Raw genomic sequence first — 22,482 nt, forward strand, 5'->3', positions numbered from 1 at the left:
TGATTTTTGCTGGGGACCCCTTGGAATCTCCTCACGGACCCCTGGGGGTCCCCGGAGTGGACCCACTACTATTGCGAACCACTGCATTAGATGGGATGTAATTGTGTGTCTGTGTTTGTCTAGTTGTCCTGACAACAGATGCCCGCCAGACAGGCCTCACACAGATCTTTCTGGTGAGGTTTGGTCCTGACCTTCTGAGAACACACTGACCCATCATCATCATCATCATCATCATCATCTTCACTATCGTCTTCATCATCTTCTTCTTCCTCGTAGCAGTTCTTCAGTATCTTCCCAAACAGGTGGCTCAGGGTGTTTTCCACTGCCTCGTCCGTAAATCCCGGGAGGTCAAAGCCGTCGTCAGGGCAGCGTCGACACGCCTGCCCAAAGGGCCTCATGATCACCGTCCCGCGGCCGGACCCTTCTCGCAGCCGGTACCGAAACAAGACCACCACCTTCGCCGAGTTCCATTTCCAAGAGCAGGAGCTACAGCGGAACCTACAGTATATGGGAGGTGGTGGAGAGAGATACAACATGCACATCAGTCAGTCAGTGTACACGTACACACACACACACACACACACACACACCCATGCATTCAAGGACAGGGCCTCAGAAACCAGGGGCACCATTTTGTTAAAATAGGGCCTTTCACATTTTGTTTTGCATTCAAATTATTAACATTCACTGACTTTTGGTTGTTCTTACGTTGATCAACAAAGACAATCAACAGATTGTCTTTTTGTTGTTCTTATGTTGATAAGCGTAATCATCATTATAAATAAGGGTCTCCCTCAAGGATCTCTCTGAGGAAAATAAAGGTTGAATGAATGAATGAACATGCTTAAATGCTTTGAGGATCCGGGTTTGAATCTGACTCCCAGGGTCATGTCTAGTGTGTCTTGCCCTCTCTTTCTCTCGCTGCCATATTTTTCCTGTCGCTCTAGTCTACACTCTCAATAAAGCCAGAACTTCCAAAACAGTTTGTGGTACAAAAAACGTTAAATGTTTTCAGCATGAAGAACATGTGCTCAGCATGCATCTATACTTCAACACAGACAGTAAACCCCTGGAACAATAGCCATATAGCCATACAGTATATCCTAAATAGTCTACAGTTGGTACTATGCTGTAGGCCTACTCTGTTCATATTCTGTGTGATTAGTGATTAGCCTTATATAGGCCATCCTGATCACATGGGTTCACAAAAGTTCCAACAGGAACTTTTGTGAACCCATGTGATCAGGATGGCCAATGCCAGACTCTAAAATGATCCCTTCTTGTGTATCAGGGCCAGTGGTGCAAAGTAACTAAGTACATTTACTCAAGTGTACTGTACTTAAGTACAATTTTGAGGAATTTTTACTTTACTGGAGTAAGTTTTCAGTACTTTTACTTCTACTCCTCTACATCTCAGAGGCTAATATTGTACTTTTACTCCACTGCAATTATTTGAAAACTTTAGTTACTACGTAGTTACTTTGCAGATTTTGATATTATTACAAAACATACATTAACCACTTCAACCCTATATACATTTTGGCCATTTGAAAATAGCCGATCTACAAGCTCACAATGTGTGGTGAAGCGGTACACATTTTGAGCTTGTAGATCTGCTGTTTATGATTTTATTATACATTTTATACATTTGAAAAAATAGTGAAATGGGACATTCTGTACAATGAGTACTTTCTACTTTTGTTACTTTAAGTACATTTTGATACCAATACTTTTGTACTTTTACTCAAGTAAATTCAGAATTCCGGACTTTTACTTGTAACAGAGTATTTTTACATTGCAGTATTGATATTAATATAGTATTGATACTTTTACGTAAACTTTTAAGTAAAAAATGTGAGTACTTTTTCCACCACTGATCAGGGCAATATAATACCTTTAGTGGCATGTTATCAGAAACATCTTGTACAGTACTGTATGTAAATGGTGCATTTTTTTTGTATTTGTATAGCGCTTTTATCCAAAGCGCTTTACATAGATTGAGCATTACATTCACCCATTCACACACACACATTCATACACCGATGGCGGAGGAAACCATACAAGGCAACAACCTGCTCATCGGGAGCAATAAGCTCTATGCACAGCAGCCATATTGGACAGAAATTGGGCCCCTTCCTTGCTTCCTTCACAGGTGTTACCAATGACACTAATGAAGGCTCTGTTCCATTTAGTGTAGCACAGTGGTTCTCAAACGTTTTAATTTCAAGGACCCCCATACCTCTGAGAGTGTACAAATGGAACCAAATGGACCCTCCCGGGTCCATTTGGTTCCATTTGTACACTCTCAGAGTTACACCCTCTCAAGGAACCATGAGGGTCCCTGGACCACACTTTGAGACCCACTAGTATTTCTAGTGAGCCAACATGCACAACATCAGCACCCTGACTCGGTTTTCCAGTTCACTCTACCCGGCCACTCTACCCCTGAGCCACTGCCGCCCACAATGTGAAAGTACAGTATGTGAAACCACACTTGCCCAATATTAATGATTCTGATAGTACACAAGTTATTGGTGAGATATCGTCGCCTTGCTAAACTAATGGCCTACGTCATTAGATATTTCTTAATCATTTCACCCAAAATGTTTATAACAAATTATGACTATTTAAAGGAGGAGTTCACCCAAAAAATGACTTATTTTCTATCAATTACACACCCCATGAAGCCTTGATTTCATGGATTTATTTTTGTTTTTGTGGCATTCCTAAGACAATAATTTGAGGACCGTGTGTATTTCCGGTAGGAGACACAAATCAGCTACTTTGTGTCTCCTACCGGATACATTAGCCGGTAGGAGACAGGAATCAAATTAGGAATGCGACAAAAACAAAAAATAATCCATGGATTCAAGGCTTCATAGGGTGTGCAATTGGTAGAAAATAAGTCCTTTTTTGGGTGAACTCCTCCTTTAAATAGAAATAACACTGTCTGTCAGTTATGTAACATAAGAGATTTAAATGGGTTTCAATAGGATTAAATCTGACTTAGGCCAAAAAGAAAGCAAAAAAAAATACAAAATGGCCTAAATCAGTAAATAATTTGGTTTAAGTCACAAAACCATGTGACTTAGGCCAAAAAAAAAAAGGCATATTTTTTGGCCTAAGTCACAACAAAAAGGAGAGTGAACAGCATGATCCTTTTCAATTAGATTTTTACCAGAGGTGGCCAGTGTCATGAGGAGCTGATTTAGGCAAAAATATAAATTTCCTCAAAAAATGACTTATAGGCCATTAGTTTAGCAAGGTGACGATATCCTTTCCCAATACGATAATGATGTACTGTCTGTCTGTCACCATAAACAAGTGACTGTGTTATGATGAACAAATACATCATACATACTTTCCAAAGGCACAGTGGCTGTAGACCCTCCATCCTCTTCTCCGCTCCTCTGTGGAGATGTCGTCTGTCTGGCTGTAGTTAAAGTTCAGGATCCACTGGTCTTCAGTGTCCAGCTCTGAGTCCAGCATGTTATTAAAGCTGTCCAGCCACTGCGACGGGATCCAGTCTGTACAATAAGACAATATTACACATTATCTTTTTCTAAACCTAATTGATCATTGATACAGTTATAAAGTTGAAATACTCTCTTACAGGTGAAAGTCCAGAATTAAAAATGTACTTGAGTAAACGTACAAAAGTATTGGTATCAAAATGTACTTAAAGTACCAAAAGTAAAAGTACTAAAATGTTTGAAAATAGCAGATCTACAAGCTGTTGTGAGCTTGTAGATCGGCTATTTTCTAATAGCCTAGGTATAAAATAGGGCTAAAGTGGTTAATGTATGTTTTATAACGTAATCATTTATATCTGCAAAGTAACTAAAGTTTTCAAATAATAGTGGAGTAAAAGTACAATAGTTAGTCTTACAGTACCTCTGCTCATTGTCCTTGATGTTAAAGATATGAGAGGAAAAAGTCTTCCAAGGGAATGAAAAGGTTGTCTATTCCGAATGTTGTCTTAATGTCTAGGCTTCTGGTAACACTGGATCTGTGTTATGATCCTCCTTTAATCTGACAACAGCATTAATCTGGAAAACGAAAGCTAAGAACTCTGCTTTCCCTTTCCACTCTGCCAAATCCACCAGTACAGTACAGTACAGTACAGTACAGTGTAACATCACTAGGTGTCACTGAGGTAAAAGCAGTTGCTCCAGAATTCGAGGCAGTGGTGAAAAAAAGTACTCACATTTCTTACTTTAAGTAAAAGTATCAATACTGCAATATAGAAATACTATATTTAAAGTGTGGAATTCAAAATTTACTTGAGTAAAAGTACAAAGGTATTGGCATCAAAATGTACTTCAAGTACCAAAAGTAAAAGTACTCATTATATTTGTTGATTACTTTTGATGCAGTAATGGTCTTTTTCGGGGGTTTTTTAGGTATTGAAAAGGTCTCAAAAGGTCGTATTAAAAGTCCCTGTCTGACTTCATCTGTCATCTGGGGACCCCCAAAAATCACACACAGGTTGAGAACCACTGATCTAGAATGTATCTAGAATAGATGAACCACTGATCTACAGTAGGTCAGGGGTCTTCAACAGGGGGTCCGGGACCCCTAGGGGGTCCTCAGAGCAACTACAGGGGGTCCGCCAAATCGTTGTGTGACATTTCTTTCTTTTACCGTAACCACTTGAACCCTAGCATCCCCTTTTTCTGAGGAGAACTTTAGCCAAAAATAGCAGATCTACAAGCTTGTAGATCGGCTATTTTTGGCAAAGAGGCTGTAGGTGTAGAGGGAAAAAAGAGCAGACTAAGTAAAAAAAAATCTGAAGCACAATTTTATACAATATCGAGTAGGGGGTCCCCTGCTTTAGCTCTCTCAGCTAGGGGGTCCTTGGCCTGAAAAGGTTGAAGACCCCTGATCTAGGTGACATGATATGGCAGTGATATAGACTACTCTTTCAAAAATAATAATAAATGTGCCACATGGTTGACCTGCTAAACAACTTCATTTCCACACATACATTAACATTAATTGTGTAACTTTTTTTGCAAGGTTGGCCAATGGCAAGGTTCTTGACTAATTTGTCTGGCAGGCCGCTATGGTAAAGTACAGGCTGGCATGGATCAAGCACCTTGTGGTGGCTTTCGGCTCTTTCTCCATCGTGTCACTTACTTACATGATTGGCTATCTAGTCAGGTCATAGGAAGTATAAGTATCATTCAGGATTAAAAAAAATAATAATCTAGAACACACCACTGGGTCCTTGACATTCAAAGAACCACTGAGCTTCATTTTAAAAAGTGAAAATTGCTACATTGTGTTTGTGATCCAGGAAACACTGAACCTCTTTACTGATCAAATGGCCTCCAGTGTCAAGATTATTAGTTTTCCCTCAAAGGCATTTATTTATGAGGATGAAAAGCAACACAGGATTAACAGATACATAAAATACCACAAGACTAAACAAATATAATATAATGCCTACACATCTCAGACAGGTACAGAACGCTTCAGATACCACTAGAGGGCAGCACCTCACAGATGACCCACTCACAAATCATAATAACCGGACAGACCAGCAGAATCAAGCCAATTCCTTCCAAATGCAAGTCACCTCCAAACTCCTGATTCTAAAACCAAAGTTTTCAGAAAAATGTTGAATGTAAGAAAAACGCCTTTTGCTCTTTACATAGCAACATCTAAAACAGGGGTCAGGGCGCGCTCCCACCGCACTTTTCTTTTACCTCTAGGGAATCTGCCAATGCGTGGATTCTTGGAAAAAATCCTCAAGACCATGAATCCACGCATTTGCAGATTCCGCCCCAGGAGGTAAAGGAAAAGTGCGGTGGGAGCACGCCCTAATGCAACTTTGATGATTGAGAGGGCCACTATTTCCACACTCACGCCAGAGGGCCACATTGCATATTCTGTCACAAAAATAGCCGATCTGCAAGCTCAAAACGCGTCGCGGTTTGAGCTTGTAGATCGGCTATTTTTGCATTGGAATCCTGATTTTCTTTATTGTTGCCATTGTTGAATTGGAATCCTGAAGTGTAACATTTTTATTTAATTCCAAAGACAATAGAATTGTAATAGTCATTAAGCTAATATAGAAGTAATTAAAGCGGGTCATGTTTGCGAATGGAACAGCTGAAATCAATAATATATCAGAATTCCGATATTAACCTGCGGGCCACATTAAGTGAAGGTTGGGGCCGCCAGTTGCCCATGTATGATCTAAAATGACAGCTGCCTTCCCAGTTTTATAGGAACAACGTTACCGGTCTTAATGGGTTAAACAAATATTACCGAGGATTTTTGGGACTGAATAACAATGCAAAAATACTCTACATAGTGTTATATAAACAGTCTATTTACCATTGAGCACATTTTAATATAGCCTTTTATAGACACATCCAGCTCCCATTAGTTAAGAGGAATGAGGAAAAAGCAAGGAACTAAACTTCAAAGCTTTTATTTAATCATGGAAACGAATACAAACTTGAGATGCAGTTATGTTTTTATGGAAACAAACGATGTGGCTTGATGCACACAAACTAACTTTTATACAACCTGTAAAGTGACAATAAAGTTGTTCCGATACCATGGTATCAAACAACGGGTGTCTGTCCACATAAACAGGATTTTTAAAAAGGCATATCATTGCAATAATGCAGCAATTAAGCAACAAACTACGTACATTTACTCAAGTACTGATGGCGAAGCAGAAAAACAAGGATTCAGGTCAATGCTGTTTAGTGGAGTGGAGTCTTGATGGGTTTCAGGAGTTCTCTGAACCTACAGGAACAGAAGAGGCATATTAGTACATTTTAAAAGTCATACAAGTACGTTAACAATGAACTCATATCAGTACATTAAAGATAATAAAAGGGGTTCTGATCTCAGTCCCATATCCGCTAGTTTCATCCAACAGTCACTAGAAAAGGTATCATCATCGATCAGAATCATTTAGATCAAACTAGAAACCTTGCATCTACATGTTTAACGTATGGCCAGATATTTAGACTCCTGCTTCTTGCAGGATTGTTGCACAAAAATAAATAGCTGATCTACAAGCTCATGGCACGTCGCATCGCAACGAGTTGTTGCGCTTGTAGCTCAAACTACAAGCGCACAGACAGGTTGAGAGAAGCAGCTGTAAATTAAGGCCTACTGTACCTGTGTTGTTCACATGGTCAATCAGACATGGCAACCCTCCATCACCCGTGGTTCACCTGTTATGAAAGGTCATGTTTTATAGTAGACTAGACATTAGAACATGTTGGTCATGTGACCAGAAGCGTTCTGGACATTTAAAACGTGTGGCTCAGTAAAATAAGTCGATCATTACATATTCAGTGAGGGCAAGTTTATCATCATAGCCAGGTTATTAATATCATTATTATAGGTGACATGGATCAGTTGAAACGTCAAATAATTACCAGTTATTGTTCATCTCTTGTCAGCATCACGACCACACCTAGAAGACCAGAACAACATTATGGTTTTAACGTCTGGGGGATTTTACAAATGTCTTCTAAATCAGGAGTCTTCAACGTTTTCAGGCCAAGGACCCCCTAGCTGAGAGAGATGAAGCAGGGACCCCCTAATTCTATACAATTGTGTTTCAGATTAAAGTTTTTTTTTTTTTACTTAGTCTGCTATTTTTTCCCCCTCTACACCTATAACCTCTTTGCCAAAAATAGCAGATCTACAAGCTCTCATATATGTTGCTATATAATCAGTGGTTCTTAAACTTTTTCATGTCAAGGAACCCCAAAATTATATGCATTTGGCCGCAGACCCCCATCTGAATGTTCCGTTCCAGGAACCCCGTGTAAGGCCCTGGCAGTGAAGGTGTTAATAGATTCACCTGTAGATCTGGATCAGAAAAGCGTTTTGGGAACAAAATGTATCATTTTGAGTCAATGAGCTGGGTGTTTCATCATATCCAGATTATTTCATTTATTCAGAAATCGATAACCGGGCCTGAAAAAGATTCTATATCTAGGGGGGAACCTCTTTGCATTTCTAAGCCTTGTGGGAGAACATAAATATGACAAGCGGAACGGGAGGTTGCGATGACATTTTCTTTCTCTTTTCGTGGAAGCAGTGAAACCCTCTGTGATTAGCAACCATCAGGGGATCCATCATACTAGAGATAAATATTCTATGACTACTTGAAAAGGTAAGAAAATCAGTGGAAGTGTAATTCGAGGTTGCCCTGCCGGTAAGAAACAGAGGCGGGTGGTAATAGTCGATGGTTCTTCTTTTGCCAACCTTGTTCGGAAACGCGGACGGGTTTCCGTGTCTGCAACGCCACAGACGGTATAGGCCACCTGGGCCAGGTGCCGGCAGGAGTCTTTTCCAGTGGTTTTCAGCTGCAGTCCACCAGGCGTTATGAGCTGGCAATAAGGGCGCCTGGCCAGACTTCAAGAATGTTGCCTGGAATATATAAAAATGGGCATGTCAGTATTTTGACATTTTTTAAATGTAGATCTGCCATTTCTAAAATACCAGATCTATGTTAACACACACACACACAGCTTAATAGATTCACCAATAGAACTGGATCAGAACGTATCTAAAATGTATCATTGTAGTCAATAAATGCGTGTATAATCATATCCAGAAGATATTTGGTGAATTGAGGAGGGATGTTTATTTGACAGGGACAATACAACAAAAAAAAACTATGTATCAAGTTATAAAAACAAACAAAAGGTATGTTTTATTGGATCCGAGCACTTGATACATTGTTTTTTGTATTGTCCTTGTCAAACATAGGCGGAAAAAAATAATAATAATATTCGAATATCTGCAGACCAATATTCGAATATAATTTCTGAGGAATGTTACACCAGTCCTAACACACTTACTGGCTGGTTGAGATGGAGCCCCACAAGAGTCGGGTCAGGGTGCCCATGGCGTCATAAAGGACGAGCAGGTTCTTGTGCTGGTGGGTACTTTCCAAAAGGCAAACACCAGTGTGTCCATGATGAAGCTCAGGCAGGGGACCAGCTCTGTGCATTCCTCCTCGGTGGCAAACGCACTGAGCAAAAGAAGTAACAACGGATGAGGAGGTGCAAAATAATGTAATTGGAAACCTGACATCCTTTTTTTTGGGCATGTCGGTATTTTGACATTTTTTTAAACGTAGATTTGCCTTCTATAAAATAGCAGATCTACGTTAACACACAGCTTAATAGATTCACCAATAGATCCGGATCAGAACGTATCTAGAATGTATCATTTGAGTCAATGAAATGAGTGTATAATCATATCCAGAAAATATTTGGTGAATAGAGGAGCGGGTCTATCTATAGACCCTGGGGTACTCCGGTCAACAAAATATATATATAAAAAAAAAATGGTTATAACACATTGAGTGCCAGAGGTTTTTTTAACCCATTGAGACCCGTCACTTTAGATTTCTTTGCCTATTCAAAAATAGCAGATATACAAGCTCATAGCGCGGCACCGAGTGCCGCGCTATGAGCTTGTAGATCTGCTATTTTTGAAAAAAAAAAAAATCTTTTTTTTTTTAAACAGTTAGGATTTTGATTTTTTTTTTAAGAATCGCCTCAGGTCTTAATGGGTTAAACAGGGTGCATCCAGTGCCAGCGTTTCTTACCATTTACGCTGGTCTGTTGTAGAGCTGTAGAGGCCACCACGAGGACCCGGGATGTAAAGAAAAAAGGTGTCGGCGCGATGGCCGAGGGTCCCGTCTAAGAGCTGGAGACAAAATAATAACACATTGGATCCATTAGAACAAAAAGGTCATTTTTTTTGCTCTCTTCTTTTTCGCCTTCTTTGCTTTTAGCACATTTTTAGTCATCCTTATTTAGAGCCTTTTTGTAATCAACGGACTAGACGACCCACTAAGACCTGAAGATTCTACAAATGTCTCCTATATCCCAACAGTATTCTGAAAAACGTGCGTTTCTATATCAGCGGTGCTCAAACGTTCTCACGTCAAGGACCCCCAAAATTATATGTAATTTGGCCGCGGACCCCCCCCATCTTGCTTTTTGTTCCCGAGACCCCCCTAGAAGCAAAGATTGAGTTACAAATGTTCGCTTTAAATGTATATATATTCCAAGATTTGCAAAAAAAAACAAAAAACGATTTAACAAAAATAGCAGCTCTTTTGAATATCATCTATATAGCAAGAAATCTAAAATGACAGACGCCTTCCAGGTCTTAAATTCCTCATTTTATATAGACACGTTTGTGACCATTTCTATCAGGATAGTTGAGTGACGGTAGGATAAGTGTAGGATAGTTGAGTGACTGCCAGAGACACAGGTTGTCACGGTAGCCAAAGACCACCCAGTTTTATCTGGCATACTGTTGGAGAACCCGGGGCTACGTTCAAAGCCCTGGTCCTTAGGATAGCATGCCTACAACACATTATATTACCTCATCCTGTAGTAGGATTTTGGTCTAGTTTTAGTCGGCTATCATGAGATTATTGCCGACTAAAATGTATTTTGACGGTGCCTTGATGGCTGATTTTACACTTGGTTGCATACAGAAAGTAGCCGATCTACAAGCTCGTAGATCGGCCATTTTCAGAGCGCAACACCCGAGCAAAATACTTCTTAGTTCTACTGGATCTTTTCTCCACTAGATCCCTCACTAACATTTTAATCTAGTTTTTATTTGTTGATGAAACTGTCAATATATTTAGTCTTAGTTTCAGTCATAGTAGCTTAATTTATATTTAGTTTTCGTCAGTGAAAAAAAGGTAGTCAACTAACATTTCGTCAACGAAATCAACAGTGCAATGAGGACAGGTTAATAACTACCTGTTGTGGTCACGTTGTAGCGGTCACCCAGACACGGTGCCATCTGACCCCTGGACACCCCGTCATGGCTTCACCTGTGAGACAGAGTGTTTTCATTGGCTCACGTTGGCATCAACATCTGGACAGTTTGAACAACATCAGCATGTGGCTCAGTGACATGAAGTCAGTCATTATATTCAGTGAGGGCAAGTTTGTCTTCATAGCCAGGCTGAGAGAAGCAGATGTGATGAAGGTCTACTGTACCTGTTGTTCACATAGGTCGTCCAGACATGGCAACCCTCCGTCACCCCATGGTTCACCTGTTATGAAAGGTTTAACACATGTTGGTCATGTGACATTAAATCATGTTGGTCATGTGACCGGAAGCGTTCTGGACATTAAAACGTGTGGCTCAGTAAAATAAGTCGATCATTACATATTCAGTGAGGGCAAGTTTATCATCATAGCCAGGTTATTAATATCATTATTATTAGTGGTGACATGGATCAGTTTATATAAATAATTACCAGTTATTGTTCATCTCTTGTCAGCGTGGGACACCACCCAGTGGGCTAACGACTCGGGGTCCAACGCACCAGAGCCTTCTTGTCGGCCACAGACACCGGATGAGGTGCTGGGTGAGCTCGGGTAGGTAGGGAACCACGCCCTGCATGAGCTTGTGACAAAATAATAACACATTGGATCCATTAGAACAGTGGTTTTCAACCTTTTTCGTGTCAAGGACCCCCAAATTGACACATATTAGCCCACGGACCCCTATTTGAAAAAATAGGCCAGGGACTGAACCATTTAGGTTTACTGGGGGTCCCAATCTACACTGTATCACCATCAGTGTTCATTTAACTCTGAGAGTGTACAAATGGAACCAAATGGACCCTAACGGGTCCATTTGGTTCCATTTGTACACTCTCAGAGTTACAGACATATAAGGGTCCATTTGGTTCCTAACTATTCATTTGGCTGGGGACCCCCTGGAACGCCCTCAAGGACCACTGGTTGAAAACCCTTGCATTAGAACACAGGTCAGGTTTACTCTTTGTAATCAACGGAGTAGACAACCCCTTCAATTCCTCATTTTATATAAACAGGTTTGTGAATATTTCTATCAGTAGGATAGTTGAGCGACAGGTAGAATAACTGTAGGATAGTTGAGTGACTGCCAGAGACACAGGTTGTCACGGTAGCCAAAGACCACCCAGTTTTATCTGGCATACGGTTGGAGAACCCGGGGCTACGTTCAAAGCCCTGGTCCTTAGGATAGCATGCCTGCAACACATTATATTACTTTATCCTGTAGAGCAGGGGTCTTCAACAGGGGGTCCGGGACCCCTAGGGGGGTCCTCAAGAGTTACTACAGGGGGTCCGCCAAATCTTTGTGTGATATGACTCTTTTTTTTTTTACATTAACCACTTGAACCCTAGCATCCCTTTTCTTTGGAGAATTTTAGACAAAAATAGCAGATCTACAAGCTCACAACGCCTCGCGCTGCGAGGCGTTGTGAGCTTGTAGATCTGCTATTTTTGGCAAAGAGTTATATGTGTAGAGGGGGAAAAAAAGAGCAGCAAAAGTTTATCAGAAACACAATTTTATACAATATAGAGGGGGTCCCTGCCTAATCTCTCTCTCAGCTAGGGGGTCCTTGGCCTGAAAACGTTGAAGACCCCTGCTGTAGAGTACATGATACTTTATCATGTAGAGTACATGATACTTTATCATGTAGAGTACATGATACTAGTCTCCTTAGGACAGCATGTCCACATTTAGACTCAGAAGTACACAACATACTGTATTGAACCAGAATAAGACCATGCTTAATATGGAACCTACAGAGACTAGATCCGTTATCCAAGGCTGACAATAGTTTAACCAATTGATTTAAATGGATCCATGTTGGGCTTAATGTCACTACGGCCAAAAGGTTCAAGCAAAAGTAGCAGATCTACAAGCTCGTAGATCTGCTATTTTCACTATCTTTGCATCACATCTATGCGACAAAGTATAAAAGTTTTGTTAATGAACACATTTAACCATTTGAAAAATTGGACAGAATAATCCCTGAGAAAATAGATATTTACAGCCCTATTTTTATTGCCATAAAAGCAGACCACTGTGGTAATCCATCATTTCAGCAAATTTTGATTTTTTTTTTAGTCAGTCTTTTGAATAAAATTCCATTTAGTTTTAGTCATCTTAAAAGTTTTAGTGGACTAAATATCATAAGATTAAATCTACAGTCGATCTAGTCGACTAAACTGTATTTTGGCGGTGCCTTGATGGCGGCTGATTTTACACTTTGTTGCATGCAGAAAATAGCAGCTCTACAAGCTCACAACGCGTCGCAGCGCACAACACGTTGTGAGCTTGTAGATCGGCTATTTTCAGAGCGCAACCAAACATAAAATGACTTGTCTTTTAGTTCTACTGTATCTCTTCTCCACTAGATCACTCACTAACATTTTAGTCTAGTTTTTATTTGTTGACGAAATTGTCAATATATTTAGTCTTAGTTTCAGTCACCATAGCTTAGTTTATATTTAGTTTTCGTCAGTGAAAAAATGTATTCGAATATTTTTCGTCATAGTTTCAGTCGACGAAATCAACAGTGCAATGAGGACAGGTTAATAACTACCTGTTGTGGTCACGTTGTAGCGGTCACCCAGACACGGTACCATCTGACCCCTGGTCACCCCGTCATGGCTTCACCTGTGAGACAGAGTGTTTCATTGGCTCACGTTGGCATCAACATCTGGACAGTTTGAACAACACCAGCATGTGGCTCAGTGACATGAAGTCAGTCATTATATTCAGTGAGGGCAAGTTTGTCTTCATTGCCAGGCTGAGAGAAGCAGCCGTAATGAAGGCCTACTGTACCTGTTGTTCACATAGGTCGTCCAGACATGGCAACCCTCCGTCACCCCATGGATCACCTGTTATGAAAGGTTTAAAACATTAGAACATGTTGGTCATGTGACCAGAAGCATTCTGGACATTAAAACGTGTGGCTCAGTAAAATAAGTCGATCATTACATATTCAGTGAGGGCAAGTTTATCATCATAGCCAGGTTATTAACATCATTATTATAGGTGACATGGATCAGTTATATAAATAATTACCAGTTATTGTTCATCTCTTGTCAGCATCAGAGCGAACATTTGTAACTCAAATCTTTGCTTCTGGGCGTTCCTGGAACAAAATATTTTACAAATGTTCACTTTTAAAAAATATTCAAAGATTTGCACAAATGTTCACGATTTTTTAAAAAAAGTGCAGATCTACAAGCTCATAGCACAGCACTCTGTGCTGCGCTATGAGCTTGTAGATCCGCCATTTTTTAATAGCCAAAGAAATCTAAAATGACAGACATGCTGTCCCGGATTCAATGGGTTAAAACGTGTGGCTCAGTAAAATAAGTCGATCATTACATATTCAGTGAGGGCAAGTTTATCATCATAGCCAGGTTATTAATATCATTATTATAGGTGACATGGATCAGTTGAAAAATAAAATTACCAGTTTATTCTTCATCTCTTGTGAGCATCAGCATCACGACCACACCTAGAAGACCAGAGACAACATGATGGTTAAATGTCTAGCTTCATAGAACCAGGTCAGAGTACATGGATTAAAGCAAAAATAAAATCTCATGACTGAAAGAATGTGTATGGCCAAGTCTTATTATGCGATTTGTGAAAGGAGCCCTCCCCACACTAGCGCCGTTTCCTAAACAATTAACACAATATGTAAAATGAATCTTTTAGTAATATTGTTCCTGCCGTTCTACATACTGCCCAACCAGGTGAAGAAATCACAGATTGAGGCCTTAACCATTGCTTTCATGACATATCCGAGACCCATTAGGGTTTTATGGAAAACGCTTCTAAACATTTTGCTAGTTTGACAACTTCAAATGCGCCAATCATTAAAATATGAACCGAAAATAGCCGATCTACAAGCTCTCAATGCGTCGCAGACGCATTGAGAGCTTGTAGATCGGCTATTTTCGCTGCGCAACATGCTTCCATGGAAGACATGCTGGCTTCTATGGAATCCAAAAGACTGAAATCAGTCGTGGCGACTGAGAACTTTAATCCATGAGATTAGCTTCATAGAACCAGGTCAGATTAGAGTCATGGAACCAGGTATGTATAAAAAGGTTGTTCTTCCCCTTAATGTTGCTGAAACGGTTACTTTAAACTGACCAGCGACCGTCGGTGAAAGGAATTTCTGTCGGCTTCCTTATTGACCGCTCACTTCTACCGAGGAGAAGGAACGGCTTCGATAGGAGCCTGTCAACATGACAGTTATTTAGATATGTAGGAATCTACTTAAATTATTAACAATCTTCACATTCTAATAGTCATAAAAACTATTTGATCTAATAGCAGTTCTACAAGCTCGTAGCGCGGCACTCGGTGCCGCGCTATGAGCTTGTATATCTGCTATTTTTGAATAGCCCAACGTGTAAAATAATGCTTTTTAGCTCAAATGAAAAAGTGACACAGATGCGTTCCAGGTCTTAACCCATTGAGACCTGGAACTGTGTCATTTTTAGATTCGAGCTAAAAAGCATTATTTTACACTTTGGGCTATTAAAAAATAGCAGATATACAAGCTCATAGCGCGGCACCGAGTGCCGCGCTACGAGCTTGTAGATCTGCTATTTTTGAAAAATCGTGAAAATGTGTGCAAATCTTTGAATATATATATTTCTAAAGCGAACATTTTTAACTCAAATCTTTGCTTCTGGGGGTCCCTGGAACAAAATATTTTGATGGGGGTCCGCGGCCAAATACATATAATTTTGGGGGTCCTTGAAATGAAAAAGATTGAGCACCACTGATATAGAAACATACGTTTTTCAGAAAGCTGTTGAGATTTAGGAGACATGTAGAATCGGCTTCAGGTCTCAATGGGTTAAAACTAAGCTATGATGACTAAAACAAATATAGCGAACATTTCAGCAAATAAAAACCAGACTAGAATGTTAGTGAGGGACGAGTGGAGAAGAGATCTAGTAGAACCAAAAGACGAGTCATTTTATGATTGGTAGCTTGCACTTCAGAGCACAACCAAGTGTAAAATCAGCCATTACGATGCCATCAGGGCACCGCCGAAATACATTTTAGTCGACCAATTCAACCGTAGATTTTTGTCAACTATAAAATCAACACTGCAAGACAAGTCACCCAGCCCAGTGATACTACATGAGATCCAGTCTGGTCCAGGTCTAATGGACTGGAGGCCAAACATTTTAGCTCGAGACCCAAAAAAGGGAAATCTGATTTTTGCCCCAGGTCCCAAACCTTGTGAAAATAGTAGATCTACAAGCTCACAACGCGAGCTAGAAAAATCTGCAATTTTCGCTACTTTTTAGAACCGGCTTTCTAATTTAGGGAATTTATTTGATCATTCTATTTGCAGAATCAAAAAACGATATTCACTCGTGACCAACAAAAACGGGTCTCGACCCACTGTTGGGACACAGTGGTCTAATCCATTGGTTCTCAAAGTGGGGTCCGGGGACCCCCAGGGGTCCTTGAGGGAGTTCCAGGGGGTCCCCAGCTAAATGATGGACAGTTAGGAATCAAATGGACCCTTATGGGTCTGTAACAGAGTTAAATCAACATTGATTTTACAATATAAATTGGGGTCCCAGAGATAGAAATGCCATTAAATGGGGGTCCGTAGCCTAATGCATGTCACACTGGGGGTCCTTGAAATTAAAACAGTTGAGAATCAATGCTAGAGCCGTAAAAATCTTATTATGGGGTCCTTGGCATAATGTTTTCAAATGGGGGTCCGCGGAATAATAGGTGTCAATGTGGGGGTCCTTGACATGAAAAAGTTTGAGAACCACTGGTCTAATCTCTACAAACACACTATTTTAAATAAATAAAAATAGGGCTGAGAATGACAGACATGAAAAAGTCAGAGCATTAATAATGTGATTTATTTACCTGTGCTCTGCAGCTGTTAACTGAATGTCTTTACAGGACATCTTGTCCATGTCAGACAGCGCCCCCCGTGGTCGAACATGAGTCTTCTTCCTCCATCGTGGGGAAGAATCCATCTTGAGATGAAGTCCAAAACATTAATATAAAGATAAAAACCTGGAACAGAAATGGAGTCAGTCAGTCAACTGATGCTATGAAGCCAAGCAGCTAAAAACACCTTAATGTTCATTTATAATGGTCATTCACCACAACGACTCTCCATGTGTTACAGCATTGGTTCTCAAAGTGGGGTCCGGGGACCCCCAGGGGTACTTCAGGGGGTTAGGGTTTGGGTTCCCCAGCTAAATGATAGATAGGAACCAAATTGACCCTTATGGGACTAACTCTGAGAGTGTACAAATGGAACCAAATGGACCCGTTACAGGTCCATTTGTACACTCTCAGAGTTAAATTAACATTGATTTTACAATATAAATTGAGGTCCCAGAGACATAAATGCCAGTAAATGGGGTAAATTGAATTAAAATGGTTGAGAATCACTGCTAGAGCCATAAAAATCTTCTCATATGTGGATCATATTTGGCTTATTTTTTCAAATGGGGGTCCCTATAAGTGTTAATTTGGGGGTCCCTATAAGTGTTAATTTGGGGGTCCCTGGCATGAAAAAGTTTGAGAACCACTGTGTTACAGGTTAGTTTGCAGAGTACAGCAACTTGCAATGGGTCTGACTTAGCTGTAGAATAAACTCTCGTAGACGTATTTATTTATGATTCTGACGTTTTCAATCTACGAGAGTTGTAGGGTTCACCCCCCATGGACACAGGGACTTTCAGCACTATACCCCGTAGACACTCCAAACAATTGAAAATAAGGTGCTCACCCCCACGCCCCAAATGTTAACTCTCGCTACGGGGTAGTAGTTTAATGTAATAATCCATATCTTTCAATAAAGAAGTGTTTTAATGCCGTCTGTGGCCGAACGCCATTTTTTCACCCTCGTTTACTTCCCGTTTACATTTAGTGTAATTCCGGGTTTCACCAGATGTGGCGCGTCACTACCGCCCATTGGGAACTTCCGACAGAATCGGCCACAGACGGCATTAAAACACTTCTTTATTAAAGAATGTGGATTATTACATTAAACTACTACCCCGTAGCGAGAGTTAACATTTGGAGCTTGGGGTAAGCACCTTTATTTTAAATGTGTACATGTTTGGAGTGTCTACGGGGCATAGTGCTGAAAGTCCCTGTGTCCATGGGGGGGTGAACCCTACAACTCTCGTAGATTGAAAACGTCAGAATCATAAATAAGTCTACGAGAGTTGTATTCTACAGCTAGGTCTGACTGGTGACGTGGTCTAAGACATTGGTTCTCAAAGTGGGGTCCGGGGACCCCAAGGGGTCCTTGGTGGGTTCCCCGCAAAATTAGTTACATATATATATATATACATATACATATACATATACATATACATATACATATACATATACATATATATATATATATATACAAAAATAGCAGATCTACAAGCTCATAGTTGAGCTTGTAGATATCTCTACGGGCGCAACTCTTGCGCAATGTCTTAAAAAACATGTAACCGGATGAGGACCGAGGCAAATTAAATACTTTCTTCAACTCGTTGGATAGCTTTTATGGTGCGCTAGAACTTAAAACATCTGAGAGAATTGCAGAAAAGCTTTACTTTTTGGATACGATGTGCAGAAAGGGGTAAGCAACATGTAAAGTGGAAAATGTGCGACAATGTCCTGCTAAAACGGCAGAGGGAAACGAGGAACCTCATCTCGGAGCTATACAGCGGAGGGAGAGCTTCCGTCGGAGCTAGTCTAAACACCACAACGTTAAGACACCCATGTATACCTGTCAAAATACTTTTAAAAAAAACGTAAACGAAGTCCAAAATCACAACACCAGAGGTAGTGGTGCCACTGATCACGTCCAAAAGCCCAGATTTGGCACAAACAAGGGGTTGAATTCGTTCCTGACATGTCACAGACATGTGGAATGGGTGGCCATGGCCTACCAAAAGTAGTGAAGGAGTGTGAAACCCTTCTCTCCTTCAAAACTGCTCCAAAAGAACACCTTCAGGTGGCTGCAATTAATCCAAACTGGCCCCAATAGAAGTCGTAACCTTTAAAGTCGCTTATAATAAGCAGACATTTAACCCTGTGTGTCTAATATAATAATAATAGTTGTTATTCTGGTCTATAAGCTCACCGTGTAGCTCAGATGAAGGACTGTTGAAAGAGACAAAGCAAACGTGGCTGCTCGTGTATTTATACGCGACGACTAGCCCTCCAAGCAGCCCGCTGATTGGTCCGTAAGAGTCACGTGGAACGACCTGCATGACGGGATATGTAGTTTTATAGCTTTTGAAGTTCCTTCCAGGAGGACAGAGCCAACTACTAGACTAGGTCAGATTGTTTGAATTCTCCATTCAACACAGCGGTGGAAAAAGTACTCAGATTTGTTTACTGAAGTAAAAGTATCAATACTGCAATGTAGAAACACCCTGTTATACAAGTAAAGTTCCGTTAATACAAATTTACTTCAGTAAAAGTACCTTCTTTTTTTTACCTTAACAATACAGATTTTGTATTGATGGAAAAAAGTGGTCCAGGTCAGTTTGACTGAGAATAAAGGGTTAAATGTAAATTACCTTTATAAATATGATTGACAGATTCATATGGTAGAAGAATTAAATCAATACCATTATGGTAGAATGGTGCAATTTGAGTCAGAGGCACATATTGTACTTTTACTCCACTACAATTACTTGAAAACTTTAGTTACTAGTTACTTTTCAGATATAAATTATGATATTACGAAACATACATTAACCACTTTAGCCCTATTTTATACATAGGCTATTTGAAAAGAGCAGATCTACAAGCTCACAACGCGTCGCTTTGTGACGCGTTGTTTGCGACGCGTTGTGAGCTTGTAGATCGGCTATTTTCAAACATTTTTGTACTTTTACTTTTGGTACTTTACGTACATTTTGATGCCAATACTTCTGTACTTTTACTCAAGTAAATTTAGAATTCCGGACTTTTACTTGTAACAGAGTAGGCTACCTCTACAGTGCAGCATTGATACTTTTACTTAAGTAAAACATTTAAGTACTTTTTCCACCACTGCTCTTTTCACACCTCTACAAGAGACAAATTGCCACCTCAGATGCTATTACTGTGTCAAAGAACACAGGAGAGAGAGCGCTTTAAAGGACAACTTTGTTTTTTTACAACCACGGTTTGTATTTGAGCTTGTAATTAAAGTAAATAAAAGATGTGTTATATATTTTTTCATTTACTGCTTTCTATAGTTTTAGCCATTTTCGCAATATTTTTTACAGTGGGCGGGGGCATTCTGTCCGGTGGCTATATATGCCTTTTTTGCACAATAAAAAAGGTGCTGTGGTCTTTGATGGTCAGATGTGAGTTATTGGGGGCTAGAAGGGCTACTGAAAATAAGAATAAAGAATACACGGGGTTATTGTGTAAAAAAAAATACATATTATTCAGCCACCGGACAGTATGCCCCCGCCCACTGTAAATAAGATGGCAAAAATTGCTAAAACTATAGAAAGCAGTAAATAAAAAAAATGTAACACTCATCTTTTATTTACTTTAATTACAATCTAAAACATAAACCTTGGTTGTAAAAAAACAAAGTTGTCCTTTAAGTGTCTTTCATCAGTGCTTTAAGTGTCTTTCATCAGTGCTTTAAGTGTCTTTCATCAGTGAGGTACACTGCACATAGCCTAAGAACAGCACCTAGCCAGGTTGGGTTGCGATATCACTTACTTCAGAGCCATTAGTAAGATATTGTTGGTCCTTAAGCCGGTCATGGGGTGTCAAACATGATGAAGAGGTGTCACAAATGATGAAGCACAATGATTGTTACGACCCGGCCTATAGGGGTCACCAGGTGTAACATAAAATCACACCCTGTGTGAAGAGAGTGGTGCCTTTGATGAGCCCCGTATTGATGTTGTCATCAATGTTTGTTTATTGGACACACACCCGGACACACAGACAAAGTCAGATATAGGAGTGGTTGGCACCACTCAAAAATGGACTCCCTCCTACCCAGTTCCCGATTCAGACAAGCCACACAGGGTTAAAATCCTAAGAGCTCAGGATTTATTTTTCAATTAATAAAACACATTTATAATACCTCAGGGTGGGGACCACAACTTCATAAGTAACACACACAAATTCTACTCTCTAGTAACAAAACATAGAACAAACTGAAAATGACAAAGAGCGATGTCACCCACCCCTACATACCCAATGCACTACAGTATCACAAGTCTAAAACTGAATACTCAAAGTACTGGTGTTTGAAAGTGTGGGTGTTGGGGAGCTTGGCTAGGAGGAAGACATCTGAAGTACTGAGGACAGCCATCTTTATAGTCCCCACTGCCTGGTCACATGAGCCAATCCTCAGCAGCCTCCACCTAATAATCAGCCAGTCAAACTCAGCCACCACTCATTCACCATTCACACTCAGTTACTCAATCACACACACACACACACACACACACACACACACACACACACACACACACACACACACACACACACACACACACACACACACAGGGCAACACAGGAAAATACGACCCTATAGGGTCATAACAATGATATTGTCAGTAGTTTATTGGTATGAATGATATAAAAGACAAGATGCTGTTAGGATAACACACACACACACACACACACTCCCCCTGATATTACTGCTGCACTACGATTTTACTCTGTATCTGCAATCTTAAATAAAGACATTCATGCGTCTTTCTCTGCTTAACTGTGTCTCTCGACTCGTCAGTCCGACCCAGCAAAAACACCAACAATATCATTCACAATTATATTTTTAGTTACCTCATGTTTTTATTGTCTTTTACTGTGGTGTCTTTTAACTGTGGTGTTTTAATTTGTCATCTTGTCTGTACTGACCCGAGCAAAATTATTCTCCCTTGTGGATAATAAAGAACAACTAATCTAATCTAATGTAATCTAAATCTCTCTAAAACGGTCACTTCAAACAGTTCACTGAAGCAGTTGAGTAAACTTTAAAGTAATTTCCTGCTGTTTTCAGCTTCCATGTTAAAGGATTCACAAAAGTCAATTTTTCTCAGATTTCTGTTGTTTCCTAAGTACTATTTTTGAGCATTTCTGAAAAATCTTGAAAGTGTGAAAACTACTGAGTTACAAAGCATTTGTAGAATCGGCCTCAGGTCTTAATAATGGGTTAATAAAGTATTCATTTTTTCTTACCATAACGAGTTATTGCTTTGCCCAACTGCCTGTCTCTCAATCTGCCACTTCTCCTGGTTGGTGACAGCGAGGTTTGTCAGCACATACCCATGCCTGTCCTGAGCCCATGCATAACCCAGGCTGGCCACCACCCAATCATATGTCTTCACGACGGGTACAGCTGAAAGAATAGAAACTAAAATGAGTAATAGTATTTAAGGTTATTTCTGCCTGAACTAAACTGCCTTTTATAAGATTTGTATCTGGGTGTGCTTGATTTATTCCAAACATTCCCCATTGTTGTTGTTTGGATTAGAGTGGATTATTGTGACTACCCTGCTAAAATAATCAAAACATAACTGTAAACTATGGTGTACAAAAAGGAGCATCTCATTTAAACCACACAAAAAAAGTTCAAACCTCCCACATACAAACACAAACAAGATGATTGGAATACTGGGCTGCCGT

The 22,482-nt window shown here is 40.1% G+C and overlaps 1 protein-coding gene and 1 long non-coding RNA gene across 3 annotated transcripts in view; both read right to left on the reverse strand.

Annotated features, from left to right (window-relative positions):
- The window catches only part of LOC311062253 (receptor-interacting serine/threonine-protein kinase 3-like), a 107,857-nt gene extending 103,831 nt beyond the window's left edge, over nt 1-4,026 (reverse strand). The window contains exons 1-2 of one of the 2 annotated variants that reach the window (XM_084081139.1): nt 3,895-4,026; nt 3,362-3,527 (exon numbers count right to left, since the gene is read on the reverse strand). In XM_084081139.1, coding sequence (XP_083937265.1) covers nt 3,362-3,527; nt 3,895-3,904 — 176 coding nt within the window. In that variant the 5' untranslated portion in view covers nt 3,905-4,026. Of the gene's footprint in view, nt 1-3,361; nt 3,528-3,894 lie in introns of those variants that run through there. The other variant, XM_084081141.1, reaches the window with a different exon arrangement.
- Nucleotides 4,027-6,426: 2,400 nt separating this feature from the next.
- LOC311061846 lies at nt 6,427-18,993 on the reverse strand. The gene is made up of 15 exons (XR_014602418.1): nt 18,971-18,993; nt 16,738-16,890; nt 14,291-14,335; nt 13,894-13,963; nt 13,651-13,706; nt 13,409-13,482; nt 11,285-11,433; nt 11,022-11,077; nt 10,779-10,852; nt 9,602-9,702; nt 8,847-9,019; nt 8,248-8,412; nt 7,410-7,447; nt 7,147-7,202; nt 6,427-6,765 (listed from the first exon to the last, which is right to left on the reverse strand). It is a non-coding gene; the product is annotated as an uncharacterized lncRNA (long non-coding RNA).
- Nucleotides 18,994-22,482: the final 3,489 nt, after the last annotated feature.

Source organism: Gymnoscopelus microlampas (genome assembly GCF_963454915.1).
Source record: "Gymnoscopelus microlampas genome assembly, chromosome: 15".
NCBI lineage: Eukaryota > Metazoa > Chordata > Actinopteri > Myctophiformes > Myctophidae > Gymnoscopelus > Gymnoscopelus microlampas.